This window comes from Pyxicephalus adspersus, chromosome 3 (assembly GCF_032062135.1).
Source record: "Pyxicephalus adspersus chromosome 3, UCB_Pads_2.0, whole genome shotgun sequence".
NCBI classification, from domain to species: Eukaryota; Metazoa; Chordata; class Amphibia; order Anura; family Pyxicephalidae; genus Pyxicephalus; species Pyxicephalus adspersus.
In genome coordinates, this window is record NC_092860.1 from 33,714,545 (window position 1) to 33,736,093 (window position 21,549).

Below are 21,549 nucleotides of genomic sequence, written 5' to 3' on the forward strand. Positions count from 1 at the left end.
CATTCAGGGGAATGGCAGGAGTATTAAACCTGAGCCTGTGCAGCAATTAGACCTTTCCTTGTAACCGTTCCTTACTTTCATCCTAGCATCCCGTGGCGTTTTCTTTATCAGATATTTTGCTGAACATTTTACGTAGACAACATTGAACTTGAAAACATTGCTTTTTATTTATCTTTGAGAACTTATTAAAAAAACTTAAAAGGAGCAGTAAGTGAAAATGTTTGAATTGTTCCATGTTAAATTAAAAAAAAAAAAAAAAATGAGTTCATTGGATTAGGAAATCTGTATTTTTTATGTGGAATAGCTGAACAACTAGGTTGACATTGAAAAATACTTAATATTGCAGTCATGTGTACAATAAATAAATTAAATAAGAATATGTGCCTGGATATTCTGTGATATCAGTTACTTATAAATCACCTATATACCAGAACACAGGCAGGTGAAAGGAGGGCCAACACTGGGAGATCATTGTTCTTACATTGTATAAACATTGAATATGTTGGCAGCGGTATAAAGCAGAGTGAGCAGAAGGATGATTATCAGTACGTTACTGCTGCTTTTTTCTGAAACATCGGCTGGGGACATAATTAATAATGCTTTAAGTAAATCAGTCAATTCATCTACTGTAGAGGTTTAAAATCTGTCAATGCTTTTGAATACATTTAACAGATTCTTAAACAAACTACACAAAATTGCTAAATAGCTGTCAGGCAGAGGATTATATGGCCCTGAGAAAAAGAATATATATTCCTATTTTAATTTTACATTTTTATGTATCGGGGCATAAAAATATAATTAGGTTCATAAATCTATGGATGCTCATACAAGTTTTGTTATTTTACTTGAATACTGAAACATATTCAAACTACAGTTATATATTTAATATATACATAAAGTACAGACTCTCAGCTTTATTTGAGATCCACATCCAAATTGAAGGAATGGTTTAGGAATTGCAATTCTTTAATATGCACCACCCTCTTTAAAGTGACCAAAAGGTAATGGACAATAGACATTGACGTGGTCATTAAGTCGACCATATTTTTTTTTATATGAAATTATTCTAGAGGTAAATGTGAGACCATTTGTGCAACATCTTAAGCTTGGACGAAATCAGGGCGTGCAAAATGATAAATTACCGTATTTTTCGGACCATAAGACGCACCAGTTTTTAGAGAAGGGAAATGAAGAAAAAAATATTCTGAAACAAATAGTGTCCTAAAATATTTTATGTGCATTAAAAACCAACAGCACAGTCATAAACACATGTAATCAACCCTGTAAAGTAAACAGCAGCATTTAGAACCATTATTAACATTATTTATATTTATTTATTATATTAAAATCATAAATTATAATATAATACATAAATATAAATAATAATTTAAAACAATAATGAAATAATAGACAACAATGTAATCTAAAAATAAAATCAAAATGTACGGTACTTTTATTTTTATGTTGTGTGGTGTTTTTGTACTGTAAAAACCATTTAAAAGCAGATTACATTGTAATCTGCCTTTAAATTTCCCTCCCTGACACACCCCCATACTTCACCAATCACATCACTGGAAGATGACTCATCCTCCGGAGTGATGTGAGGGGGGGATTTCCCTGCGTGCTCACACAGAGACAGATACGGAGGCTGGAAGCTGCTGGCATGTGTGGAGAGATACATAGCATAATGCAGGATTTCTGCATTGTGCTATACATCTCTCTGCAAGATGCCAGCAGCAAGCAGAGCTGCGGACACCTGGGTGAGTATTTCCTTTCAGTTGTAATCCGATTGTCATACTATGTATGACAATCGGATTGCAATATAACATTTGTTTACTTTGTGTTGTGTACGTGTGTTGTGTATGTGTGTGCTTTCCTGCTCCCAGCATGACTTTGTCAGCCAATCATGCTGAGAGTGGGAGGACGCAAGATACCAGAGTGACAGGAGTCACAGTCACTCTGGCCGCGCTGGACAGGAGAAAAGCCGGAGGGGGGGCTACACAGGGGGGACGGGACAGCGGCTGGGGAGGATACCGGAGAGACGGCCCGGGCACAGAGGCTACATTTGGACCATAAGACGCAGGGACTTTTTCCCCCCACTTCTGGGGGGAAAAAAGTGCGTCTTATGGTCCGAAAAATACGGTATCCAAAGCACACCAACAAATCTTCATGAATATAGCTGAAAAAGCTGTAGGCCAAAATTCCTCCTCAACCGTGTGAGAGACTGATAGTCATACAAAAATTAATTTCTTCAATTTTTTGCTGCTAAATGTAGTTCTTCAAGCTACTGAATCATTGGGTTTACTTAGTTCTTTACACATGGCTTCTTCCTGTTTTGTCTTTTACTTAAATAATTACATGACAGTAAAAATAAACAATTTTAGATGTTTGTTTTAACAAAGAAAATTTTAACCTTTTCAATTTAGTTTAACATTAAATGTTGCTAAGTTAGATTTGTTAACAATGTTTATTACAGATATTTATTGTTATCTTTTTTTATGTAAAGTAATCATTTTAGGTCATCAAAATGTGTTCACTGCTGGGAATTATGCCTATTTATTTTTTTTTTAAAATATAAAATTATAGCTTTTGACACTTCTTGGAAAAGCTCAGTTCATTCCCAAAGTTAACAAAACTTTTTCAATTCAGCATCTTCTGCAGCATCTATCTCTGCATTGCAGAGTTTTGTAGCAGAATATGCCAGTGGCATCCATGTAACTATTTCACCCCGGTGGCATGCCTGGGACAAAAAAAAGCTTTTACAGACTTGATCATTATAAATGAGTTGCTATTGTGATCAATGGAAAGATCTTAACAGAAGAGAGACAGGACTTATTCTAAGGAAAAGGTAATATTTCTTTCCGAAGGGATAAAAATGTACTGTAAAAAAATTTAGCTTGCTTTAAAGATGATTATTTCCGTTTAACAGATGTCAGGTTAAATTGGGGCAGCCATTACCTGCTATGTCTACGGGATGTCCTGATTAGTAACTTTTTTGTACTTCCCACTGCAAATATTTCTGTGGTTTTATAGTATTTATAAGGTATATAAAATATAAGTTGTATTTGTGAATGATTTTTATCTTAGCAGTTAGTAAGGATGTTCTTTTTTTAAGTTGTCTAACATTGTTATAAGCGGAGAGCTTAACTTTTGAGAATTAAATCCCCTAACAAAAATAGGGAATGACAAGTAAAGATGTTCGCATCAAATATTTTCTTAAAGCGTTGCTCTACACAAAGAAAGCCAAATACACAGTTGAAATATGCTTGTGGAGATTCTCTTTTCAGCTGGTTCTTCTTGGTTCCAGGAAGTCTGCATAGGTGTGAATTGTTGTCCAACCCCCCGGGTAAAGATGTTACAATGATGATGTGTAGATTGTGTTGAAAGTTGTCAACACTATGTGTTTTGCTTCCCAAATACCATCTAATCTACAAGTACAAGTTTACAGGCCTTTAGCACATTAGTCGTGCAGTAATTAAACGTCCATAATGCAGGAGTTGTGTGAAATGCACAGTGTGCATGGGTCAGGAGGGTGTAACACACTGAATGCAAGGCTCAGTCGTTTGTAACAAACCTATTACAGGGAACGGGAGCGCATAAGGTTCAGGGTTCAAAGGGCTCTTGTGTCAGCTAAGGAAAAGCTAAGGGCAACCCCTAACTCTAAACTGCTGCTGAAAGGGGTATCATAAGCACTGCAATTACAGTCCAGGAGATGGACTTTGGCTTAGCAAGAATTTGTGTCCTTCCTACACATTCCTAATAGCAGATAGTGGTCACATAGAGAACAACCTCCAAAACTCCTGGCTCTACACCACTGATGCAAATAAGCTTGTAAAGAGAACATACTTATCATTTGCTGTTCTTTGTGTACATTGTAGATTAGAACACTGAAAGGCAGCTGTATCATTACTGATAGTCAAAAACAGGGTGAGCTGAGCTTCTGAGAGAAAGTCCTGAATGGCTTTAGTTATTCTGGTTTGTAAAGGCAAAAGTTAGAAGGGTTAAAAAAGCTATTATGTTAAAATTCAACTTGTAACATATTTCTCTTTCCCAGATTAATATATGAAAGCTAAATTCTTCTACTTTTCACATTGACTGTGCTTTTTCTTTCCATCATCTTTATGCTGTCTAAACCATATTTGAAAATCACAAAATATAATTAAAAGTATACACCTCTTTTCTGTTTTGAGAAGATTTCTTCCTTTTGGTTGCACAGGGAGTCTGTTTATGATGTGCAGTAAAGTGAAAAGCTGTAGGCTTGGTTGTCAACTTATTCTGTCAGTTGCTACTAAAGTATGTGATGATTCATTTACCATATACTACTGCTAGGTTATCATGCATACCAATTTGCTGCACATAAAAGTTTAATGTCGGAAATTCGTTTTTGTCAAAGAACAATTATCAACTCCTACAAATTTAATATCAAGAGGTTTTCTTGTATACACATTCAAGATAGAATGAAAATGACACAAATTGCAGACAAAATTGGTGAGCTGGTGTTCAATTGGACAAAAAATTCCCTGAAAGCTCTAGAAATGTAGCTCTTTTATAATAAATGAGAAGTATCCTAAGAAATCAATGGTTGCAGTGCTAAAAAAAACACTAGATCATCTTTTTTTGTTACTTAGAGGACGACAAACTATTAATTGATATTTTACTACTAGACATTTTATTTTCAACAAGTGAGGTTATCATTTTAATTTTTAAAACCGTCTCAAAACCCCCCAAAAAGCAGACTGTGCCAGATGTGTTGAAAATGGAGATCGGAAAAAGATTGTCTGATAATATGGTAAAGATGAAAGATATGTATCTGGGTTTTAACAAATAAATTATGATTTTTTTATTATATGGAAGATGTGATTAAATTGAGAGGTGCCTAAAAAGTCCAATTGAAATGTGATTAGAAAATTAGGGAAAATCCAGAAATAGAACTACCAGGAAGGGGGTAAGCGAAGCCATACAGAGATCACACATATTGTCAAACGTTATTTGAGTAGTTGTTAGGTATACATATGAGTTTTCATGTATACTGCTACTTTGACTTTTTCTGTTGGCCTACACGCTTTACCCTTCTTACCAGCCGAAATTGATACTTTGGTTGAACACTTTCTTGTATCACACAATCCCTTCCCTTAATTTCTCTCCCCTATTTGGTTCCCCTAATTATCAAATTCCACAACCATCAAAACAATCTTGGTCATTTTTTTAACTGTCCTTTGTTGGTTCTCACCCCCTGGGGATGTAAAATGGTGAAACGCTTTGGTTTAGAGACCATTTTGCATTTGTTTGATCATCCAGTATATCACTTAGGGGGAGGCACCCACTATAAAAACAATAAGCAGCAATTTATTATTTCTTGGAAATGTGACACATATAGGTGTCAAAGTTGCAATATCACTTGGTGTTTGATTCAAAGAACTTACAGGAGCTCAAGGTTCAAACAATGTTGAATGAGGTCACCGCATTGTATTGTTGGAGTTTGTTTAACAATTTTATAGTTCTGACAGATTAACTTTAAAACCAACCTGCAGAAAGATACAAAAAAATACAAATAAATGTTTAATAATTAATTTTCAAACTAATCTTAGGTGAGGTTTATTTCAGGAATATGTAATTATTGATACCTTTGCACTGCAAGCTGAAATAAAATGCAACCAGAAGTTAGAATGCTCCATGAAAGGACAACAGAATGATAATTCACCATGTCTTCATTGTACTATTATGTGGAACAGTCAGTAGCCCTGGGATGTGTTTTTACCAAACTGAGAAATTTGGTACTGAGCTGTGCTGTTTAGCAAAGGTTCCTAGATCTGAGGACTGGCAAAACCTAATATTATCCTTTTTCAAATATGTATTAAAATGTTTGCTGAAGCTTAGCTTTAAATTTACTTCCTTTACTTAAAGTAGATATATATGCCGTTGATTTTATTAGTAATGTTTTTACTTTCTCTGCTATGTTTAGTCTCCATCTCCTGACTCTTCTACACAGGGAGCAGAATCTTTAAACCGGCAACATCGTCAGAATGCATGCGATTCAGCAGAATCCTCCTCAAACAAGGAGGTAAGCATTGCCGATATGGTTCATCCATCTCTTTTGTCAACATTTTTTAAACAATAACTCTGGGGTATGTTTTTCAGATAATTCTGATAAGTGGGCAGAGGATATTGGCTTTGCTTTCTAATGTCAATGTTGATGACTGGTGAGATAAAATGAAACCGTAGTAGAAGTGGAGAAAGTACAAGATAAATAAAGCAATAGCTGGGAGATCCCTGTGCTGCGGATCCTCCAGTGTGGTTTTATTTCCAGAACAGTGAGCAGACTAGTGGAAGAAGTTCCTGAAATAATCTCACACTACAGATATACAGCTAATAGGATTTAGCCACAAATGCACCTTGTAACACCTAGAAAATGCACTACTGTTTTTTTATAACAAACGTGTGGTAAAAGGAAAATTTATGGCTTCCCCCATGAGCACAAGTAATACATCCAGATGTTCCCTATAAAACTTCCCATTTTAAGGATAGTAATGGATTATAATCATCACAATCTAAACTCCGTTTTGGTCTGATTGATGATGAAACATAAACATTTTTTTCTTTATTTTATATTGATTAGTTTTATTGTCTAAATTGACTACTCACTCCATTATCTTTTTCATTTATGTGGTTACTCTCTAGTAACTTTGATATTATAAACTGATTTCTTTCATGCACAAGTATATTTATGTTGATGGCTCCAATAAAATATTTTCCCTGTTGCTTGTTAATGCATGATGTGACTATTCTATGAGGGTAAAGAACATTGGGCCAGATTTAATAAAGTTCTCCAAGGCTGGGAAGGATACACTTTCATGAGTGAAGCTGGGTGATCCAGACCTGGAATATATCTGGGCAAGGAATAAACACATTTGCTAACAAAAAGCAAATTAATTTTAAGAAATCCATTTCAGGTTTGCTGGATCAACCAGCTTCACTGATGAAAGTGTATCCTCTCCAGCCTTGGAGATCTTTAATAAAAAAAAAAACTAAGTCGGCAGGTCTATTTTATCTTTTTCTTAAAGCAGAGCAAGATTTTTATTGCAGAAAGGGCATGCAATGTCACCTTCTAGAATAAAACATACTTGCCTGCCTGTTTACAAAATTATTTTCATAGTACACTGTGCTCCGCATGCTCCAACAATAAAGTTACATTATCATTGCCAGGCCAACCAAGATGGCTGAAGTTCAAACAGCTGGAAAAAGAGCACTGACAATACAAAATTGTGATCCTACAAAATTACAGGCTAAACTTTAAAATACATTTCAAGGGATCTCAGGTCAATATAAATAGGTAGGTATAGGCAGAAACAAGAATGGGTGTTTACTAGTTTACCAATAGGAGAAACATAATGGTATATTCCCACCAAAAAATGACCACGAATTTTAGGAATGTGTACATTATGCTTTATTATGGGTAGCGCTAATATACAGTTAGACAACTTTTTTTTTAAATAAAGTGATTGTGTAAAAAAAAGGCTTTAGTTCCTCATATTTTAATGCAATCTTTTTGTTCAACCCACTAAATTAAAGCTGAAAATCTGCAGTTCAATTGCATCTGAGTTGTTTCATTTAAAATAATTGTGGTAATGTACAGAACCAAAATTAGAAAAAAGTTGTCTCTGTCCAAATATTTATGGACCTAACTGTATACTAGGGTTTCTTTAAAGGGGCGAGTAGAGGGCTATAGTTCACGGTAAGCAATCAGAAATTATCTTTCTATATATTTTTATTTGGGAATGTACAACATATAATACAACAGCGGTAGAACCAGACATTACCAAAACAGTGACAGAATACAATAAAAAAAAGTTTAAAAAAGGGTTGTATGAGTACCCCTAGTAACATGAGTAACCTTGTAGTTCCAGTACTCTGAAGATTGCCTAAGAAGGAAATAGGGGTAGGTAGTTCACCAAATGCTGTGTAGCCATAAGTTATTTTTCATTATTTTCTCTATTGTAAGTGAATGAGAAAAAAGAACTGGGATTGGTAACTGTTGAATTGTGCCCTTTCCATAATGCATGTCACTACTTGATTAGGTAAATAAGTATTTATGTGCAGGTATAATGAGTACTGGCTTTGTTATTCTGTGTTTGTGTCTTCTACGTAGCCAGCTAGTTTGTTTCCTTCTAGCACCATGGTCATGAAATTACCCATTGGAGATGTAGATATTTTACCATAATTCCAGTTTCAACCCCTGGATCCCAGACACTGGATGACAGTCTTCTAAGCTGTATCAAGAGGTAGCATGCAGTTTGCAAGAATTACGATGCCATCCAGGCCAAGCCTGCAAATTCAACCCTGAATTACTTAATTATCTAAACATGCTAATAAAGAAGCCTGCAAGAAAAACAAATCCTCAATAACTAATTGTTTGAAACAATCTAATTTGTCTTTACTAGTGGCTGTCTGACTGCATTTTGCGGTTTTGAGTGTGATATGTGCATGAAGCAGTTTCCCTACATGTGTTTTTCCTCTGTTGGAATTAATGTTATTTGTCTTGATTACAGTCACGGAAGAGCCTGGCTTCTTTCCCTACCTACGTAGAAGGTAAGAATGAGATGTTCTAATTTACCATGTAATTTGTTTTTGTTTTTTTTCCCTATGTAACATTTTGTGTGCTGACATTATTACACTTGTACAGAGTTATAATATATATTTATATATAATATGCCCTGCTCCATGATGATCCAATCGATATAATCAGAAGCAGAAGTGGGCAGCTTCACGATAGGTTTTTTTAAGGCTAGAGGAAAAGATTGTGCCATATACTGTCACAAGCGCTCCGTTGCTTCTAATCAGAAATTTTATGCTTGGTTCTTTTTTATTGATTTATTTGTCCTAATTTTAAGTTGGCTAATGAATCTAAAAGGTTTGTATTTAAATTAAAATAGAGCTGTCGCAATGTACACGAATGCAAACTTCTATTAGTAATATAAAAAGAAAGGTCCCTCAGGCTCCTGCAAAAACTTTACAGTGCATCTTGAGTTCCTCCTAAATATCTGTACCAGTGTTTGAGAATTTTTACTTCTGTATACTATATACAGTTTATTGGGGAGTATTATAAAACCATTGTCTGTTCTCAAGATGAAGATGCACTCAAAATTATCATACTACTAGCGCAATACAAAGTTATAGTAATCACATGGAGAGATGCGCATTGCAACTTTCCAGGTTGGAATGGTTTGCATTCATTTCTGGAAATATTGCTTTTTTACAAAATATATTTATTCTGATACCATGGGTGTTTAGCTGATATTCCAATTCTGAAGCTGTTGTTAGTTTTACATGTTTAATCATCTGAGCTTTTTTTCTTGTGATGAAATGGTCAGATAGAATTGATTAGCTCATCTATTCATGTTTCACTGGGAATTTCTAAATTGGCATTTTATATTTTCTCTTAGTGCCAGGACCTTGTGATCCTGAAGACTTGATAGATGGAATTATTTTTGCTGCAAATTACCTCGGCTCCACGCAGCTACTTTCTGACAAAACTCCCTCAAAGAATGTGCGCATGATGCAAGCACAAGAAGCTGTTAGTAGAATTAAGGTGAGCACTTGAATTTCCTGTGTATATTTATAAAAATATATAAATGTGCATCTTTAGAGGTACAATGAGCAAAGGGTCTGATATTCAAAGCAAAGGGCTGATAATAAACAGTAGATATAGCTTTTTTTGGAAAAAAAGTAGACAGTAGATAAAAATGTGATTTATATACCCTGTATCTCAATCAGCTGCCACAGGAATGGGGGATTTGATGAGGCAAATGTCTTTTGTCACCACCCCAATGTCCTTATTGCTAAGGTGTATCAATCTACCACTGCGGCCATGCTAGACAATTAAAGCAGAAGTAAACTCGAAAAAAAAAAACACTCACCTTGTAGATCTGTCTATCTGTCGAGAGGTTGCTTGGATCAGGTCCCGTGTCATCCCGGTATCCTCATTCGTTCCATTGCAGAGGAAGCACCAGTAGCTAGCACCTTCTTTAGTCTTCTTCTTCCTTCTTCGTACATCACCATATCTCGCACTATGCATGCGGGAGATCAACATTTTTTTCCCCCATTGACGAAAAGGCTCCTTCTGCGCATAAAGGAGCAGCAAGAAGCCTCCAGGGATGTATGACATATGTATCTCGGAATGTTTTGTGCTTCCGAACAGTCTGGAATGCTGCAGCAATAAAGACAGAAGGAAAGGATTTTAAACCCCCTCCCCCCAAAAAGAAGGGAATTTTTAGGGAATGTAAAAGGGTTGTCTACCCTTTTAAGTAAGGTAAAACTTTTAGCTTAGGTCCCCTTTAAATCTAAATCTTTTTTTTTATTTATTCTCACACATGTACCATGACCTTGAGTTAGAAAATCTGCAATAAATAATTATTACAACAGACAGATGGTTGTGGCCAGTTTTGGTTTTTTTTGGGTGCTGCAAGAAAAGAAATAGTTATACACTATTAGAACATCAGCCTCATCTCAGTCCTCTCATTCAGAAGGGTTATTCACATTCGATTAATAATAATCAAGTAATCTAGAATGGGGAAAAATAAAATCCTTTGACTATCATTCATTGCATTTTGTAGGCATATGACAATAATAATTGCATAATAACCAATAATAAGTCTTTCATTGCTTTAATAAAAAAATGAAGTTTAATTAGGTGTTATAAGTTATTGTAGTTTGCAAACAAATCATGGGTATCACCCTACTCTTGGAATGCCCTGAAAAGTAGGGATAAAGGGTTGCATTCCTTACATCTTCATCTATTGTACAATGCTGTGTCCATATTTTAATATGAGTTACCTCCATTGCTGTTGGTTTTATGTTTCATGCAGGGCAATTTTTGTTTGAGACTGTAAAAAATAAATGTAAAAAATCCTTGTTTCCTATGTTATTATGATGTAAGCTACTGTAAATTGTGATGCACAGCACTGACCAGAATTGGAAGAAAAACATTTTAATTTTGTTCTGTCATTTGCACCCTTGATTTCACACCAACCCCCATTTAGAAATATCATCTGTAATCTATTCGCTAACCATATTCCTGTCTCTGTTTATTTCATGCTAAGCAGATGGCCCAGAAATTAGCCAAAAGCAGGAAGAAGGTGCAGTACAATCTCATCAGTTTAATGTTATGCTTGTTTATATTTTGTTTATGCATTTCCCCTTTTCTTTTTCATTTTTGTTTGTATCCACCAAGTAGTTAAGTCATTTTTCACAGTTTGCTGTTTTTTTCTCTCTAAATAGCCATTTCTCCTCTTTTTGTCACTGGCCATCTATTCATTTCATCAGTCTTCTGATATCATATATACAGCAGTTGGGTGAAAGATAACTATTAGAATATGGTGGTAATCATAGAGGCTTGCTAATTTACAACATATATTCAGGCCTGTGTGTTCTGCATTTGCCAAATACCATAGCTGTAACCAAACAAAAAAGCTGGAGCTTAAATTTAAGCCCGGCATGACAAAAAGATGTTAGAAATACATGTATCATTTCCTATTTAATTTGGTGTTACTTTGCATTTTACTTATTAGTTATGTTTATGTGTGTTTAATGTGTTTGTATTATTGTGGTTTTGTATAGAAAAAAAATCTGTCAGTACTAAAGCAATGCTAAACTACTATTTTTGTTGTCTTTCTTTCTTTATGTACCCCAACATCTTTAATAATTGAACCAGACTATACTAAATATTATAACAATAACCTTGTCTGTAAAATCAGATCCTATAGCCTCCTCTTAGCTGCCGTCATTTTCTGTATCTGTATTCATGCAAAATATACATCTAACAACTCCACCTTTTTTAAGAAAAGAAGACATATGAAGAGTGTGGCCAGAATGACCGCAACTAAGAGGAAAAGGCTGGCACAGCAGCTGAATTTTCTAAAGTTTCTTTAGAGCTAGAAATAAGTATTTACATACCAACTTTGTATTTATTTCATGATTTTAGGTTAGTGCTTTTGTTTGTGTATTTGCTGCCTATTTCAAATTAAAGGTTAGAAAATTATGATCATTTATGGATACACCCAAACTTTATGCTATATGTTTAAAAATATGAAGGCGATGTCAAAGAAAAGTAAATAAACACTCCTATATGGTAAAACAATTAGCATTGCTTTAGGCAGTGTACAGTTTTATCTGCAGACTGCATTTTTCTACAGATTCTAATTGTTAGTAATACTAATTTTACTAGTTGCTGTTCTGATAACAGAATGAGTGTTAACAGTGCCTTACAGCAGGAAATGCTTTATTTCTTGAGCGTTTATTCTCAACATTACTGTTTGTTTTATTTTGTAGGCTGCAGAAGGTGAGGCTCAGCCTATGACAGAAGTGGACTTATTTATTTCAACGCAGAGAATAAAAGTATTGAATGCTGACACACAGGTATGTGTAAATGACTCTTTGGATCTGTTTTAATAATTTGTCAGTAAACTACACTTTTTATAGCAGATATAGCTATAAAATAACAGTTATAGCAGTTATTGTTAAGTGGATCAAGGGCACAGGGACCTTGTTTTCTATAAACGATGATAGAAATTTACTGGAAAGACACAAATTGAAATCCCCTTTGAAATATATTTACAAAAAAGTACAGTGTACTTGTGTAAAGTGTAATGGGAAAAAGCTGTATAATTGTGGTGCTCACTTAAATTGAAATGGTGTAATTTCAAACTACAGGAGAAAGAAATCATTCCCTCTCACCATACGTGATCATCAGTCATAGTCATACCCCTCAATTTCATGAAGCACTACTAAGCAGTTCTGGAAGGAAAGGACTGTTTTTAAGGTGTAGTGAGTATAGTCTACCACAGAGGTGGGCAAACTTTTTGGCTCAGGGACCACAATGAGTTTAAATTTGACAGACGGGCCGGGCCAGTATCGGATGGATGGAGAGTGTTTGTATGAAAAAAAAAAAAAACATACATTCAAAGTATGTTCAATTTCAGTGGGAATAGTGTTGTTGATCACCCTTTTTTATTTGTGGACAATTTTGTACCAATGTTTAATGTGCTGGGTTAAAGCCTAACGGGCCGGATATGGCCTGTGGTCTGTAGTTTGCTTATATCTGGTTTAGCATGCTAAAGAACAGTTTCTTGATAAAATCCCCAGTGTTTAAAGTGTACCTGAACTCAAGTATGTTCTATGCTGATGTCAGCTATGTTTTCCTCTGATGAAGGGCTACATACCTATTTTTTTCCAGTAGTAACCCCTTGTATGAGTAAATCACACTTCCTGCTTGAATGGGTCAGACTTTTTAGGGCAGGCTGTGTCTGTTTGTTTTGGAAAGAAAACAAACTGTAAGACCTTTTACACCTTTTATTTTGATGCAACTGAAATATATTTAGCTGATTTGAATGCGAGGTAAATGACATTTAATTTTTTTTTTTTTAATTTTCATTTTTGCAAGCAATATTTCTTTTTTTTTCTTGCATTAGCAGACTACATGACTACAGATTCTGGGAGCCTGGTACATGCTCAATCTGATCTATAAGTTTGTATTTGTGAACCAAACTGTTTTTTTTCATTTTTATTTACTTTTTTGAATGACAAACATTTTGTAATAAAAAAAAATAGGACTGTGTTGTATTAAACCTTTTTTTTTAAATTCAATAGGATCCCCACCACTCTAGCTTCCAAAATTTGTGAAAATCTTGTGGCCAGTAGCAAGCAGAATAATGTAAAATGATCTTTTCAAATAAGTTGGGTTTTAGGTTTATCGGTATATAACTGGGTACCCAAAAATCATCTTAGTCCAGGTCAAATCAGTGGTTGAGTTGTCTTTGCAGCCCAGGTCTTTTTAATGTATTTGCTGTATGAACTGAGATTGTAGAGAAAGAAAACCGTACAGTGCTAAGGCCTGGTGGTCTTGTTAAGTTACTTACCTGTCTCAACTACTGTATGGCATGTTTCATGGGATTAGAATCTTGCAGGTTTTTTATTCTATCTTTATCAGACAACATGCCATGTTAGCTACTTAATACTTTTAGCTAGAGCTAATTGAGGACAGGCCTGGTTTTCTGGTCTGTTTACTTCTTTCTGTCAATGTTCTTTCTTTAAGAAACTAGGTCTTCACATGCCTTGTAGCTGACTGAGTAACTGTCATCTTTGACATTGAGGCCAGGAAAGTTAAATGGGGAAGAAATCGCTCCAGCATTTGTAACAGAGCCCTTGTTGTGTCTGTGCTTTAACAATCTCAAGAGGCTGAGTCTCTGTTCTTTTGCAACATTTGCTCTTTAATGTCTATTTTCATGCCGCTTTTCTGTAGGAAACAATGATGGATCACCCTCTGAGGACTATATCATACATTGCCGATATTGGTAATATTGTTGTCTTGATGGCACGCAGAAGAATGCCACGCAGTAACTCTCAGGACAATGTGGAGGCTTCTCACCCATCCCAAGATGGAAAGAGACAATACAAGATGATCTGCCATGTCTTTGAGTCTGAAGATGTAAGTACCATAGGTATTTATGTTGTATGTAGGTCTCCCGTATAAGACAGTTGTTGCATCATAGGCGGAGTACACCTAGGACAGTATAAAAAAAATCCAATACTCTGTGGTATTCAGAGGTGGGTGTCATAATTGGTTGTTTGGTGCATACATTTCCACTTATACAAACATATAATGAGCAGGAGGCAAAAATAACTGATTTAGGTAAGAATGTTTAAGCTAATACAATATATAAAATCAGGAGTTTTAACATTTTTGATGTTTGCACTTTTCATGAATTTGCAACTTTATGCAAGATTAGGTCTACCAAAGTTGTATATTTACTGTCCCTCAAACAATAATCAATTTATTTATTTCAATTTATTATTTTAATCAAACAATAATCAATTTGCAACTTTATGCAAGATTAGATCTACCAAAGTTGTATATTTACTGTCCCTCAAGCAATAATCAACTGTGCGTGAAACCGGTAACTCTGTGTTTAGCTTCCAATACTGCTAACTTTGTGAAGTGGTTGTATTTAAATAAACAGCTTGGAATAAAAACTCAGAAAATGCAAATTGCATAAAAAGAAGTCCAGAGGCTGCCATTGCTAATTTTCTGAATGTTAGCTGTCTGGTTGTCTCTGCAGACACTGACCAGCAGCAAGCATGCAGCTAGTGAAGTCAATGGAAGTAGGAATTGCTAATTTACATATTTGTTCTGGGTCAGTGACTTTAAAATATTAAAGCCTTTAGCAGTGGCAACAATTGTATTTTCTTGGTAAAGTTTACTTTAACTGAGGCACTAGGGAGTAGACTATAAATGGGTTCAGTTGGAAGAATACAAAATGATATTTAGAGAACTTTAAGTGGCAAGCACATTATAATCAAGCATTTTAATGCACTAGGTGTTTATTGAGAGCATTTTCCAAGAACACATTGCCTTCATTCATCAGCATTTAATCAAGACCTACTTTGTATTTAAATAAACTATTTCACTGCAGTGTAATAGCTGGAAAGCCCATATCCATAAATGTTATATATTAGGTCTTGCAGTTTTCGATTTAATTAGAGATCATCATTCACACTTGTGTGGGTTTAATTCTGTCCTCAGTCACAGTGGAATATCTGGACAAGTAATGTTTCCATTCCTGTGTCTCATTTTTTCCTTTGGAAGGGTTGCTAAAATTAATGACACCAATGCCGCTTCCTATTAGCTTAGCTGCTCTAAACAGTATGCTGCTACGTAAATAGAATGTAATGTTATTATCTTTTCTTTCCCCCACTGGGAATTCCTTTTAGATTTGTTGCTTGTTATTTCTTTCTGTGCTGAAATAGTTGAGGGTGCTGCTGCTTTTTCACCGCAGCCAGTATATGCCCATTTAGTGCAATTCCTCAGCATGAGTGGTGCAGTGACACAGCTGTAATGAGGGCAGGGTATGAATTGCCTGAGTAGAGCGATGTTGGCTAACCTTGCCAGCAGGTCATATTTGGTCACTGACTGTGACTTTGCCTACAGTCTGTTTACAAGCAGTTCAAATAGGATGAGAAATGCTAATTAGATGCAATTACCAGGGGTTTTGTGCCCAGAATATACACTTATGTAGATAAAGTCTTTTGCGACATTCACCCTTCCACATCATGTTCTTTCCTTAAGCATTGCCATTTATAATAGTTCCTTACAGTTAATGCTTTTTGTGCTATTTCAGATCTCATACACTGCAAAAAGCATCTACCTTGTAATCCTATTCTTTTGAGACACTCCACATTTTTTTTGCTTACAGTTGTAAAAAAAATAATTCACACTTTCCCCAATGGACCACTGTCCACACAGACCTGATGTGAAAATTGAACTTGCATGTCTTAAATTTTATACAGCAAGTACTTTCACCAATGGCACTATTTGTTCCAGAAAGCTGTCAAAAGAATTCCCCTTGAATCTGAATTAGAAGTACATCTGTCTCACTTCAAAAAAATCATGCAAGCCATTGGGCTTAACACAAATTTGAGAAAGTTAACTTGCAAGCCTCTACATAGAGTAGCAGAGTGTAGATTGCCTATAAAATTGTCAGCCAAAAATAAATAGGAAAACTAAACAAGCAGCCAAACCCTGATGAACCATAGTATGTCCAAGTCCTCCCACGCATGGGATAGTTGGGTTTATGTGGACCACTGTTCACCCTTACATGTGTTTCATTCTTTTAAATACTTTTCTAGTAGCCGTCTTGTTCCATGTTAGCTATTAATACAGAAAGTTTTGTAAATCAAGTGATAACTGTTTATTGGTTAATTTAAGTTATTAAACATTGAAACTTTCCCAAAAGCTTGCATATTATTACATTGTTAGCAAATAAATATACATCAATTTAACTGAATCCTTTTCTTTTGTCCCTTCAGAGGTGGCTTAAGCCCCATTCAAGTCAAAATATTTTATTTTGTTGTGAGCAGAGCAGCAAAATCACAGGAGGTCGGTTTATAAATGTTTTTCCTAAGATTCACCCAGAATTTATTTTTTCCTATTAGATTCAATTAGAAAATGTTAGAAACAGCTTTTACTCATCAATAATACTTTTTTTTATAAAATGTGTAAAATTTGAGGTAAAGTAAATCTTGACTGGAAATATCTATAAATGGACACCCACAATTCAACAAAAACCTTCTGAACGAAACAATGGCTGGATTCAGACCCAACTCTGGGCTTGGCTCACCCTTCCCTGTTCCCTGGCATTGGTAATCTATCATACAGTAAAACTTACCAGGGGTACACAGTATAAAAAGCCCCCATTTTTATTAAACTCAGGCTAAAATATGACCTAAGTTTGGCAAAAGTAAAGTCTTTGAAAGCAAATAATGGTTGGGGTCTGCATAGATTCTCTTAGTGAAATCTCTATTGGAGTGTTCAGTATTGAAGTTAATGGTCATCCTAGGTGAGTGCTTGTGTAGCATAATAGCTTAATATGGCATTTTTTTAATGTGTTGAAATGCAGAGGTATTTTTCAATAATTTACTTTTCTTTTATTCCCTATATCTAGGCTCAGCTCATTGCTCAGTCTATAGGACAGGCATTCAGTGTTGCTTACCAGGAATTCCTTAGAGCTAATGGCATTAACCCAGAAGATCTGAGCCAGAAAGAATACAGTGATTTACTTAACACCCAGGACATGTATAATGATGACCTCATCCATTTTTCAAAGTCTGAGAACTGTAAAGATGTAAGTATTCTGGTGCATCAATTTTTTTGTGTGCATCAGCACTTCAGACTGTCTCCATGCTGGTTATATTAGCAAATCTTAGTTTTGTTTTGTGCTTTGACGTTCTTCAACTCACACAAATATTTAACAGTAACAAACATATCTGACCACTCTTTCATGTTTGGACATATAATTTACTAACCAATTTCCAGTATATTTATTAGCGAGTATACCAGCATATCTTCATCAGAACACTGAGCAGTGCCCATAATATACATTTATTTACATGCTTTACTGTCTTTTACTGTAAGTATTTGTAGCCATTCTCATGTAAAAGTAAGTATTTCCATTTGTCTTTCAGGTGTTCATTGAAAAACAAAAAGGGGAAATTCTTGGTGTTGTCATTGTAGAGTCTGGTTGGGGCTCTATTCTGCCTACAGTTATTATTGCTAACATGATGCATGGAGGACCTGCTGAGAAGTCAGGAAAACTGAATATTGGAGATCAAATCATGTCCATAAATGGAACCAGTTTAGTTGGTTTACCACTGTCCACTTGTCAAAGCATCATCAAGGTAAACAAATATCTGTTTTAAATTTTTATGCAGAATCTTTATCATGCAAAAAGTAAATATAACAATGGGAATATTTTGTTTTCTTACCAGTATTATTCTAGAAAATAACTGCAGAAAATATAAATTAAGTATGAATAAATGAGTCTGTCTCATAGTGCTGATGAGTTTAGACACCAAAGTAATCAGTATATTTAGATGTGGTGTTGCAACCTGCAAAGTTAGAACACATTTAACAACTTTAATACAAGGCTGTTGGCCAAAGTTCTGTTTTATTGCATTTGGTAGTATTGAAGGTTTGGAAGGGGTTGAAAGACTTAACAGACATTGAGTTTGTATGCATATGTACCTAGCAAAGATTTGCAGCCATAGTTTGGGCTTGGTAATGAAGTACTCCAGTGCAAATAGTTTCCAGTTATTCTCCCCCAGGTACAAATCTCTATTAGTGTGTACTATGATAAGATATATACTTTGTCAAATGTTACTCAGTTATATAGTTTTACATGTTTTAAACAGGGCTTAAAGAACCAGTCACGAGTGAAGCTGAACATTGTGAGATGTCCTCCAGTTACCACTGTCTTAATCAGAAGACCTGACCTTAGATACCAGCTTGGCTTCAGTGTACAGAATGGCATTGTAAGTGGCTAAGGTTGTTTAAACAAAAAATTATTCTAATACTTTTATATCTATGCCTGTCATACATGTAGGAGGTGAACTACTATGATATTGTTCACATTTTGTACTTTTTACATTTTTGTGAGCTTGAAACAAAAGTATCTTCCAACACTTAAATCTTTATTCCGGCCAATACTGACAAAGTGTTGAATTCTGTCAGGTTTTCATTCTGTCTGTCTTGTTGGCAAGATGGTGGCTCTCTATTTCCAATCTAATTATTAAAGCATGTTATTTTTGTAATGTCCCCATTTCGGAGATTTCCTTGCTTGCCTGTTCCAATCAGAAGTGAGAAAATAATTTCCCAATCCGGGCTCAGTTTGTAATAAAAACATTATATAGGATCTAATATCTCCATAGCTAATTCAAAACTGAAAAAAATTCTGTGCCACTGAGCTTTAAAGTAATTCTTTCTCCCTGGGGGCAAGGATGCAGAGATAATACATTATAGTAAGTCAGTTGAACCTTAAGGGTTTTATATTTTTCAGAAATATGATTATTGGATAATATTAAGGGGATAAGATTTGTCTGCCATCCATATTTGTTCTAGTTGTAAAATAATACAGTTTATTAAATATTACATTTTGGCCATACAATAGGTTTTTTTTTTGTAGTAGACTGATCAAACTCTGTCATGAAAGTATAGGACATATATATAATCAACCACAAATATTTTGACTAATGTTTGCTGTGCAGTCTATAAAATAAAAGAAAATTATCTGGTGCACTGCTGCCAACACTTCTTGAATATTAAGATGTAATTTCACTGGAGATGTGCTAGTTGTCCACATAACAATATGGCCTAGTGAATGGCACAATCCTTGGTATTTCTAAACTATCATGAAAAAGCATTACTATTTTGGCCCAACGTGTTAGTGTGGCGGTAGTTTCCCACAGCTATCAATCAGCTTTGGAATTTCACTTTTCAACTGTTCTTTTTTTATTGTATGTGATTGATGGGTAGCACTGTCATTTTTCTAGTATAGATGGGCCTATGGTTGAATTATCTGCTTTACAGACAAGCCTGATTTAATTTTTACAAATATTTCATTTGCAGATCTGCAGCCTTATGCGAGGCGGGATCGCAGAACGAGGTGGTGTACGAGTAGGTCATCGCATTATTGAGATCAATGGACAGAGTGTTGTAGCAACTCCTCACGAGAAGATAGTACATATTCTGTCCAATGCAGTTGGCGAGGTAATGGCTGCTGTATAACTTAAGACACACATACAAATTTGTCTTTTTTTTTCATAGTTTTTTACTATAAAAAAATATGCATTTAGAGTAGATCATGGCCATGCTATATATATATATATATATATATATATATATATATTTAAAAGGGAATTACAGTAGATTACAGTAGTTAAAGTAGATTCTGTTCTGCTCTCACCCTATTTGAAAATCCACATTTATTAGACTTCTGTGAAATGACTGACATTTTACTGTAGTCCAAATTACCATATCTCTGTCTTTCATGATTAAATGCATTACTGGTATATTTCAAGCTAGAGAGAATAAGTTGGTAGGTAGCTGTTAAAAGAAAGTGTCCTTATCAGCTGTAGAATGAAGTTTTATTATTCACAGAATAGAAACTGACATGCTGTACCAGGTGTATCATTATACATTTATTTGGGGGCTTGAGAAAAGATTTGGCAGGTGGATAAGAAAATGTGATTTTTAAAAGTTAAATTCTGAGGGTGACCATAGACAGACAGCAATGAGAAAAATGTTCGTCAGTGACATATCTGGTTTTCTGGGGATTTCTACATTCACAAGAAGCTGGACAGTTTTGGACACAGATTACTTGTTTAGTAACTTGCATGTTCAGGACAATCAGATATTTTGAAGATATTAGAAAATATCTGTGTTTAAAAATATATTTAACATCGTCTTTTGCCATTCAACATATTACATTTGATAAACTGTAAATGTGTCACTTGCGCTCTTTAGGTCATGAACGGCCACCCTAAGATTTTTGGCCACATTTTATAAATTTTTTTAACATGTGAGGACAGTAGAATTCAAACAATAGCCTGAGAGCACACAGGGCCAGTAAAATCAAAAAGACATGGAAAATGAAAGACCACAAACCTGTGAAAATTTGTGAATACGGTGTCCATTTGTAACTGCTGAGTGGTTCGTGAAAACAGAAACAACATAAATGGAGCAAGAGCTGATAGCTTCCCCCCCTACTAGACAATCCAGGGATAAGGTCCCAAAATTGGATAGTGTACCAGCCCCCCTGGCCCCAGTATTCAGTTCTGCGTTGCGCAAGGAAGGTAACTCAATCAAGTCCCCAGCACAGCACCCCACCCCCCATAATCTCATCAGACAGACCACTCAGATGTTGGTCTCCTGCAGTTTACCCCACAGGAACGTTCAGGGAGGCACTAATCAATGAAGGTCAAAGACGTGCATACATTAAATTTTGCATTTTAGATATTGCTGCTTTTAGAAATGAACTGTTTTAACACAAAATTTAAATCTTTGTTCCCTGGTAACAAATTTTTGCATTTGGCACACACGTGTTTAGACTTAAATTGGACTGTGGAATATAGGAACACCAGATATGTAAGCTGTTTTCTATTGTGTTTTTTTAATTAATCCTAAGTGTTTTATTACTTTAAAGTGTTCTTATTAATATCCCCAAC

At 35.1% G+C, this 21,549-nt stretch overlaps 1 protein-coding gene across 2 annotated transcripts in view; it reads left to right on the forward strand.

Moving 5' to 3' along the window:
• The window catches only part of APBA1 (amyloid beta precursor protein binding family A member 1), an 80,363-nt gene that overhangs the window by 53,915 nt on the left and 4,899 nt on the right, over nucleotides 1-21,549 (forward strand). Inside the window, exons 3-12 of one of the 2 annotated variants that reach the window (XM_072404172.1) lie at nucleotides 5,990-6,061; nucleotides 8,547-8,586; nucleotides 9,441-9,586; nucleotides 11,100-11,132; nucleotides 12,325-12,411; nucleotides 14,294-14,479; nucleotides 17,493-17,672; nucleotides 18,013-18,225; nucleotides 18,739-18,858; nucleotides 19,952-20,092. In XM_072404172.1, coding sequence (XP_072260273.1) covers nucleotides 5,990-6,061; nucleotides 8,547-8,586; nucleotides 9,441-9,586; nucleotides 11,100-11,132; nucleotides 12,325-12,411; nucleotides 14,294-14,479; nucleotides 17,493-17,672; nucleotides 18,013-18,225; nucleotides 18,739-18,858; nucleotides 19,952-20,092 — 1,218 coding nt within the window. Of the gene's footprint in view, nucleotides 1-5,962; nucleotides 6,062-8,546; nucleotides 8,587-9,440; nucleotides 9,587-11,099; nucleotides 11,133-12,324; nucleotides 12,412-14,293; nucleotides 14,480-17,492; nucleotides 17,673-18,012; nucleotides 18,226-18,738; nucleotides 18,859-19,951; nucleotides 20,093-21,549 lie in introns of both variants that reach the window. The other variant, XM_072404170.1, reaches the window with a different exon arrangement.